The sequence below is a fragment of the Salvia hispanica genome, chromosome 1 (genome assembly GCF_023119035.1).
Source record: "Salvia hispanica cultivar TCC Black 2014 chromosome 1, UniMelb_Shisp_WGS_1.0, whole genome shotgun sequence".
NCBI classification, from domain to species: Eukaryota; Viridiplantae; Streptophyta; class Magnoliopsida; order Lamiales; family Lamiaceae; genus Salvia; species Salvia hispanica.
The window spans coordinates 47,458,498-47,468,200 of record NC_062965.1 but is presented as its reverse complement, the minus strand read 5'-3'; the positions used below and the strand labels follow the sequence as shown (position 1 = coordinate 47,468,200).

General features: G+C 36.6%; 1 protein-coding gene across 1 annotated transcript; it reads right to left on the bottom strand.

Annotated features, from left to right (window-relative positions):
* Positions 1 to 3,284: 3,284 nt before the first annotated feature.
* Positions 3,285 to 4,190, bottom strand: LOC125198932. Its single transcript, XM_048097158.1, has one exon. The coding sequence runs from the start codon at positions 4,188 to 4,190 to the stop codon at positions 3,285 to 3,287; it is 906 nt and encodes a 301-aa protein (XP_047953115.1).
* Between the last annotated feature and the right edge of the window lie 5,513 nt (positions 4,191 to 9,703).

Sequence of the window (9,703 nt, the reverse complement as noted above, 5' to 3'; positions counted from 1 at the left end):
ACTATTAGGACTATAAGTTGGTATTCAAATAAGTCATTTTCTCGTCTCTAAGTAACTAAACTGTCAAAAGGTCATTTTATTTTGTATGTTCCAAATCAATCAAAATATGATATAAACATATAAATATATGCATTCTTAGGAGATGGATATCCATTTAAAAAATAAATTATAACATCGGTTGGTACTTGGTAAACACATGGATATGTTTCATCTATAAATTAATACAATATCAATGTTTCATCTATAAATACAATCGTACTACAATTAACTTGAAATTTTACAGCTAAAATGTAGATATGTTCTAGAGTCTATTATGGCTCCTTTATGCAAAAGATGCATTGATCATTCTCGATTCTTTGTATGCCACGTTTGATTAATTATTTTTGTTATTAAGTTTTTTTGTGAATGAACTAGATATGCAGCTGCACTTGTGGTGGCGTTAGATTTCTCACATGATTGATTGATTATACAATACTCGAACATGACTAATATATTTGAGTTTTTTATGCATCGCATCTTGCATCTCTTATTCATATATGTAACTTTTAAAGCAATTAGCTCAAAAGGTAACATTATATGAAAGGACATATTTGAGTTTTTATGCATTCACAATTTAGTGTATGGAACTATCCATGAAATTTCTTCTCAATTTTAAAATATGAAGTGACATGATATTAAGAATTTTTTTCAAAATATATATAGGGCTTGTTTGTTACTATCTTGTTGGGAAATTAGATTTATAATAACATGATTCCATTTGTGTTTAGACATTAAGAAACCATTATAGTTTTAAACTCATACTGATTACACAAATAAAATTAAGTCATACATGTAAGAATCGAAACCAATTTTTTTCTTAATTTAATTATTAATTAAGAGAATATCAACCACAACTTTAAATTTAATCATATACTAATATTAAGGATAAGATACTGCAACATAAATTTACTTGATAAGTTATTTGGTTGGTAAGGCACAATTATATTATATACAAAAAAGTAAATATAGTTACATTACATGTGGATGCACGATTGCTTTTCCTCATTTCATTCACATGAGCATAGATAGATTGTCAACTCTTTAGGCATGATTACACACTTGACTACAACAAGACTCACACAACAATCATCAAATTCCTAACTCCATAACTCAAAATGTAATCCTAATGGGGAGCAAATGAACTCTCACTCTATATCTCAACCAAACTCCACTTCTTCAAATCCTAATTACATGCGCAATTGGGTCTATTTTTTTGTTATTCGAAAAATAGAGCAAACCAATAAGAAATAGTAAGATACTAAGAGCACTCCCAATGGGGGTGGCGAAAATCCGGCGAAAAATCGCCGAACATCGCCGGATTATCGCCGGCCGTTGTGGTGAAATCGGCGATAATCCGGCGATAATCTTACCGTTATTTCGCCAACCGGCGTTTTTTCGCCGGATTATCGCCGAGCGATCGCCGGCCACTGTGGGCGACGCTCGGCGATAATCCGGCGATATTTAAATTTTTTTTTTTTTTTCCGGCCCAACGGCTATTTTTACATCCCACCCCTATAAATATTTCCTCCACTTCCTCCATTCATCACCCACAATCTTCATTCTCTCCATTTTCAATCTCTTCTCCCAATCTTCAATCTTCATCAATCTTCCAAAAATTATGAGCTTTTGGAAGAAAAATTCCCGCTCGGGTAAGGGTAAGGGTAAGGGGAAAGAGTCGAGTTCACAAATTCCCAACACGGATGAAGCAAACGAGCAGTGGATGCACTCGTTGTTGGCGATGGGTTCTCCTCCCGGCCAACTTCCATACGCGGGTCCGTCTCCTTTGCAGACTCCTCCGGCGCGGAGACTTTCTCCGTACTTCAACTCTGCCGGCAGAATGCCCTCTCCAGCCGACGATGTGTATCGGCCCCAGTTCGACACCCCCGGATCAACCCCAGGCGACCAAGAATCTCAGGCCGCGACACTGAGCGCGGAGGACTTCGAGGTGGAAGAAACGCCCACCGAGCCGCCTTCTAGGAGCGGGGGGAAGGCGCCGGCGTCGTCGGGCCGCGACCGATACGGGTTCCGATGAGAGGCCGAGCGGGTAAGGACTACTTACACTGCAAGAGTCCAGGGGCCCGATAGCCACTGGCTGGGCGGACACGTCACAGAACGCGGAGCGCAGTTAGCAACTACCGAGGCTGAGATCATATTCAGGGGAGCGGGTTGCCGCGAAGTCACGGGAGCCACAAGAGCTGCCTCAATGAAGGACCATGGCAGCGAGGCGATCCGTCGGCATTGGGAGCGCCTCATGAGGGACTGCGGCCACTTCAACGGTATTTATTCTAACTTGTTGGCGAACATGCCCAGTGGCCAGAACGAGCATATGGTCCGAGATGAGGCCATACAGAGGTATTGTGGCAAGTACTTGTCGAAGGGGTTCAAGTATTGGAACATCTACGATCAGCTGAAGGATCTCCCCAAATTCCGGACGGGGATGCACGTCGCGCTGCACGGGAAATCGGTGCGCTCGCGACTTAGCGTTTCGGAGAGCGAGGGGAGCGCGACCCACATCGACTTGAGTGGGGATGGTCCGCACGAGCTGAGCGCCCGGAGGGAGCGAAGAAGGCGAAGGGGAGGCGGAAGGGGAAGGGCACAACGTCGGAAGTCGAGTCGGAACCCCACATCGACTTAGAAAAAGCCACTTATTCGAGCAATGTCGCCAATCTGACGCAGATGTACACGCTGTACTTCACCGGCGGCGGGACCCCTGAAGAAAAGGCGGCCCTCTGGAAATGCATCCAAAGCCTGCAGATTACGATGGGCCTCGATCCCGACGCCCCTCCGGCCCCTCCGTCTTAGTTTTTTTTTTTTTAAATCTTTGTTTATTTGCGTTTTTTATTTGTAGTTTTTTTTTTTGTTGTATTATATTTTCCAATGATTAATACAACGATGAATTGTTCATTATTAGTCTATTTATTAAATACATTTGTAGGGAAAATTAAATAATATAAAAAATAATGATGTAAAAATGAAATGTTGAGTTAGGGAGAAATAAGGGAGAAATAAGGGAGAAACCAATGTAGCAGTTGGCTAAAAACTGGGGATAAAATGTGATACTGATGTGGCGCTGATATGGCAGGAGTTAGGGAGAAATAAGGGAGTGCCATTGGGAGTGCTCTAAGTAGTAATATTTTTCTATGAATTCCATTTTCAACTAACTCAAGCATAAACAATGTACAGTGCATCTTTAAAAAAAAAAAAGTGGGGGCAAAAACGTAATTTAAGGCGGGCATGGTCAAAGGTCAACAGGTTTGATCGTATTGGTATCTCCCGAAATCAGCGAGTTTTCGGGAGCGGTTTCTGCAAATCGACGCCGCCGTGGAGAGGTGAGCCTTCGGCGTCGTCCTTGGGTCTCCGGCAACCGCCATCTCAGGCGGCGCTACCTTCTGATTCCAGTGGCGGTTCGGGCTGGGTCGCACCAGCGGGCTCAGACACAACGTGAGACTCGATAGGCTTTTGCCGTGCGACGCCGCTCTGCCTCCGTTTCGCCGCGCCGGTGTCGGCGTCTGCCTCCAGCCTTGTGAGTCCGACGAGTAACCGCTCTTTCCGCCGTGACATTGCTCGTCGCCGTGATCGGGACTTCTCGCCGGCGACATCCCCCTCCCGCGATTCAGTCCGGTTCCGAACGCGGTTTCGTCGATTGAGAACGCGGAGACCTTCTTTTTCCGGCGGCCGCGGATGACGTTAGGGAGCCACACCGGAGAAGCCGAGCAGGAATCGATCAAAACCGTAGGATCGGAAACCAGATCGGCGCCCGAATTCGATTTCCTCCCCGGCTTCGATCTGAAAATCCCCCAAAACAGAGAAGAAAACCTACTCCTCGAATTTTTCTCAATCTCCACCGCAATTGAGCGGCGAGGCCTCAATTGTGGAGTGCTGAAGAAGAGCTGGTGCCCGCCGTGGGGGCGACACGTCGCGGATGCGCCGGTGTGCGATTTCCGCCTCGAAACGTAGGGTGAAACGGAGTGGTGAAACAACGGAGGCTGCGGCAGCTGTGAGTTCAACTTGCAGCTGTCATGTAGCGCATGTTTGAGCGCCGCCTGCGCCTGCGATTGCGCGGAGATGACGGCGACGAGGCGTTCCCGGAGACAGGAGGCGCAGATGCCGACGCTGCAGCTTTGATCGGCCGGATGCTTCTTGCACCTCATTTATATCTCTATCTATCGGAATATGTAAATGTATGTGCAAATTGAGTTTTTGCGTGTGTGATTACTGGAAAACTTTGATGAAACCGATTATCCAGCCAGATTGTGGCATTGTTTTAGGATCGAAAGGAGAATTGGAGGATTTGATGAAGATCATGAAGTCCTCTGTTTTTGCCTCTGCTGTTTGTATCCGATGAGAGAGAGAGAGAGAAAGAGAGAGGAAGCGCAAATTGAAGATGAAAGATAAATGAGCTTTTAAAGAAAAGATTAAGGTTGATTGTAGCTGCGGATTTGGGAGCTAAGCGAAACAGTAAGAATGATTTTATTAGTCATTTTTTTAAAATTTAGTATTTACTACTATTAATAATAATGACTATGGAATGTAGTTGGGGAAAATAATGTGGTATTTTGGTGTTAGTGGTTGGATTATATAAAAATCGATTTGTGATTGTAGGTGAAAATGTAATAATGAAGGGTTTCTTGTTTTACAGAAAAAAATAATGAAAAGTTTAGATTTTAGGTGGGAAACAAAACAACTCAATTGCTTGTGTTTTACATTAACCAATTCATCTAGAATTGGAGGGTTTTATTAGGCTGATTATTCTATTGGTGATTGTGATTTGAAATTAAAAAGGCAAATATTTGATCAAGTAATCTCAAACAATTACTACTAATTTACAAATTTAATTCATTATACAATTTTAGTTCCTCTAGAGTTGAATTGTTTTGGAATTATATGATGTACTCTCTCTGTTCCATAGTAATAGAGTTATTTTATAATTTTGGTGCGTTCCATAATAATAGAGTCATTCCCATTTTTAATAAAAGTCAATACATTTTTCTATACCTACTTTACTCACTCTTACTTTATTCTCTCTTTATTTCTCTACATTTTTCATTTTCTACTTTACTCTCTCTTTACTTAACGCACCTAATAATATTTTTCTCAATCTCTGTGCCGAAAAGAAATGTCTCCATTACTATGGAACGGGGGAAGTAATATTTACCATATTAGACCATAAACTGCATGTATCGTTATGATACACTACTATAATAACGTGCAATCTGGATTAAGATCGAAGATCTGGTAATTACTGCTGATTAATTTTTTATACTATCATAAACATAGAAGATCGTATAATTAATTTAAGAAATTAGTGAGTAACTAATAGTCGTTCATATTATTGGAGTTAAAGCTATTCAAGTATGAGATGATTGAGGAATAAAGGACTACATTCTACAGGAGTGATTATATAATATTTTGCCGGTTAATGTCTTTTTAGAGGATGCTCTCGTAAGGAGCTGACATAAGGTATGTAATATACTCCATCATTCATCTATAGTTATATATCAACTCCAGACTATTTTATGAATAGTTCTTGGAACTGAAACTTCATCCATACATGACATCAAATTAAATATTTACATATTAATATAATGGATTAACCTTTCCATTTGCTATACCCATAATTATCTTCAAATCAAATTGAAATTTATTTACAAATTTATCAAGAATTTTAAAACCAATTTTTATAAAAAAATATATGTTAAAATATAATAAAGCATAATTTAGTAAGTAAATAATATAATTAATAATAAGATCAGTTTACATATTGATTTTGATTTAAAATTTAAGATCATTATTTAAGTATATTTATATTTTACTTTATTATAAAACTATATATAAATATTCATTTTGTTTGCAGTTAATAGTTGTTTTGATTTTGGTCCATCTATATAAATTGGTCCATTTTTTATTTTATAATAATATGGTCCATCACTTTTTTCAATCTGTCCTACTTCTTCTCCCTCACCCTCTCTCTTATATTTATGCACATTCAGTTAAATATGATTCAATTATTCAAGGTTGTAGACTTGTAATGTTATTTTGTAAAAATAACTAGTACAGTATATACTAATCAAACATGACAAATATTTATATAGTATAGTACTTCGTACTAAAGAATAGAACATAATGTAAATTATGAAAGAGTAATGGTGTAGGTTTCAAATAAAAGTTTTAAATAAAGAATATATTCGTCATTAAGATGTAATTAAAGTCAATCACAGGTCACAACAGAATTCAGTTTGATATCTCGAAAAATCATAATTGTCGGTTAGTTAGTTGGCCGAAGGAGATTGGCCCCTTTTTAAGAGGCCTTGATTATTACAATTACTAATCTAATCAGGTTAGTTAAAACTTCAATTATTACCATTGGACTTTTTGTTTACCATTATCCACAAAATCAATCGTGTCTTCAGATTATCCTTTTCAAAGTTATATACTATGCTTTACACATTTTTTCATTTGTATGATACAAATGATGGAGTCGGAGGATAGTCTATTTTCAATTTTCATACGTATCAAAAATATTTTTTTTGGAAAATGTAATCTATATGCAATTGTAGTCTATAAAATTGTGTGATTTATTTTCACAGTGATTAAATAAGGATAATTTAGTAATTGAAAGATTTAAGACAATTAAAATTATGAAGATGGACTACGATACAAATGTTTCCACAGAGGAATGGGATTATCATTTATCAATATTCATCTATTATGTCTTGTTGAAATAGTATGGCAGTGGGTGGATGCTATAATTTTAGGTAATGTGTAGATTATAAATAATTGAGAATTTGACTATTGATTACATGTAAAAAACGCGATATTCCTCAAAATAATTGGAAGCAGCCAAAGCAATTTATGCTATTAAAAAGTCCACCAAACGTCGTTCAAATGTTCAATTCTATGTACTCCATTTGGATTCAATTATTATTATAGTGCATTTTAGGAGTATGTACATCATTTATAGTATTTACATAAAAAAAAATAGAACAAGTATGTAGACAAATAGGAGTATATGATTTATTGCAATTGGTAAGCGACAAGAGAAATTGACTTCAATTGGCAACATGCAAAAGACCGTCACTCTTTTTTATTTATGATTTCTAATCATATATTTTAAAATTCAAAACAAGTTAAACATTGAAGAATGTTTTAGGTTTTTTCTACAGCAGTAGTTGTAGATTAGTGGTCTGCGCACACAATTATTGAATATTTGAATGAAACCATAAACATGTAAATCTAATACTAGGGAGCATGTGCATAGAATTGAAGTCAAAATATTGCTGAACTTCCTAAAATAAACAAAATTACAAAAGCTGTCCTAAGAAAGCAAAAACAAGAAAATAGATATATTACTCCCAAATATAGCCATTACCAAACTCGTCAATATATTGTTGTTTAAATCAGCTATCTTACTTTTATTTTCTTTTTAAGTAAATAGTTTGTGAAATTTGGAGAAGCAAATTGCAGAAAAAAACACCTATCAAAGAAGACGCCTACAATGTGAAAGATTTGACTACAGAGTATAGTAAAGCCATATATATAGGCCGACAAAATTAACAAATTATACTAAACTAATTACAAATTAACAAAACATACTAAACTATTTACTTTTCTCATAAGTCAATATAATTTTAAATATGAAATGCATTTATGACAAAATTCTAAATTCAACTATATATATACGATAGTTAATAGAGAGAGTCCAAACTCCAAACTCCAAACTATAAATAATAAATGCATCTATCAAAATAAAATGCATGTTTCATTTTCTTGATCATTAATTACAATGCGTGTTTCTTAGTACGGAGTACTTTTTTTTTTTGCTATGATGTGTCCAATTTTTATTGCAAGAATATGAGCACATGGTAGGTAGAACATTGCATGTAAAAGGAAGTTAAAAAGACCTGAATTTTTCCACAGCTCCATAAATATTTAATTACAAAAAGAATTCTTGAGCTCTTATAACTAAACCACGTTGCCTCCTTTCCATCCATTCATGCTGGGACTTGGTCTAGTTATCAAGTCACATGACTCACATTTATTAATAGTTATGGCCCCATGCATATGTGAGAAATTTATGTTTTTATTGGAGTTACTATTATATTCAGATTGTCACGGTTGAGTAGATTCCACCTTTTTAATATTTTCTATAATTTTGTAATTAAGACAAATTATACGTGTTTCAATAAGTGCAAGTATTATAATATTTTCTATAATTTTGTAATTTTTATAAGCAAAAGATGTTTGAGCTAGCATATAAAAATAAAATTATCAGAAATTCGGTTTTAATGAAAAATGAGTCGTGTCACGATTTAACCAATTGTCTTGCGGCTAAATATTTTAGTTTGTTAAATTAAATGTCGTAGCTCGCTCTACCTTTCGAGAAATTTGGCTTGTAATGTGGTAATTGGCGGACTCAGAAATTTTACAATAGAAGCCCAAACCACAAAATATAAGATGAATGATAAATATGAAAAAAGAAAAGAAAAAGAAAAGAAACAGAACCTGTTAAAATAATACCCGTTCCACTAGAGAACAGAACAACACATACTCCCTTTGTCCGCGATAAGGAGTCTCGATCACTTTTGTGCACTCATTTTATGAAAATGATAAAAAATAGTTAAAGTGGAGAAATAGTAAAGTAAAAGAGAGAATAATGTTGAAAAGACTCTTGTCAACATTATTCTCTCTCTTACTTTACCATTTATCCACTATAACTATTTTTTTATGATTTTTTTTAAAATGGGCGTGCAAAAGTGACCGGGACTCCTAATCGCGGACGCAGGGAGTATTTTATTTCTTGATTTTTTTGACTTTCATTAATTAATAGTAATATATTTTCACCAACCACTTAATTAGGCATGAAGTTACTTAAGGTTCATACCACAAACTTCCAATATGAGAAAAGAATATAACTTTTGTTTTTCTATTAGTCTTGTGATTTGTCTTTAATCTTTTGCTTTTTCTTTAAATTATTTTAAAGTTTTTTAGCATTTCTTACTGTTATAATTTGTACAGTAGTATACTAAATGATGGAGTAAATTCTGTTATCATATGCATGGAGGAGTAAAACTATAAGCAATTGTAAATTAAAAATAAGCTGCAAGAAATTAAAAATAACAGAGTAGAAACAAATACGTTAAGATAAAAACAGCAGTATAGTAACAAATGAACTTGTTTTGTCAATCTACGGCCTTAACCTTGCCACCTTTGATCATTTTTTCACCGCAGTGGTGGTAAAAAATGAAGAAGGGGCATGATGCACAGTAAAATCCATGTAATTCATGCCTATCGTCACGACAAACGTCGCATCGGCGTTTTGTAGTGAGGATTTGAAAGGTGAGAGTGTGGCAGTGAGCAGTGGCGATCACATATTTTTGACCAAACTTGATGTTTCTATAGAAGCCGGATGTAGTTGCAAGGCATCTCGGATGGAAGGATATATCGCAGCTGCGGCAGTGATACATCCAGCTATTTGGGTTCATTTCTTGCTCGCACTGATTGCAGTAGAAATCACCGGGACGGTTTAGAGTCAATGACGGACGGAGGTGGGGTCGCGCGGGGTCGGCCGACCCCACCGTCGATCCCATAATACCCAAAATTTATACTACCTTCGAACTTTCAACATGCCGTCGACCCCACGAATGATACCTCCGACCCCGACCCC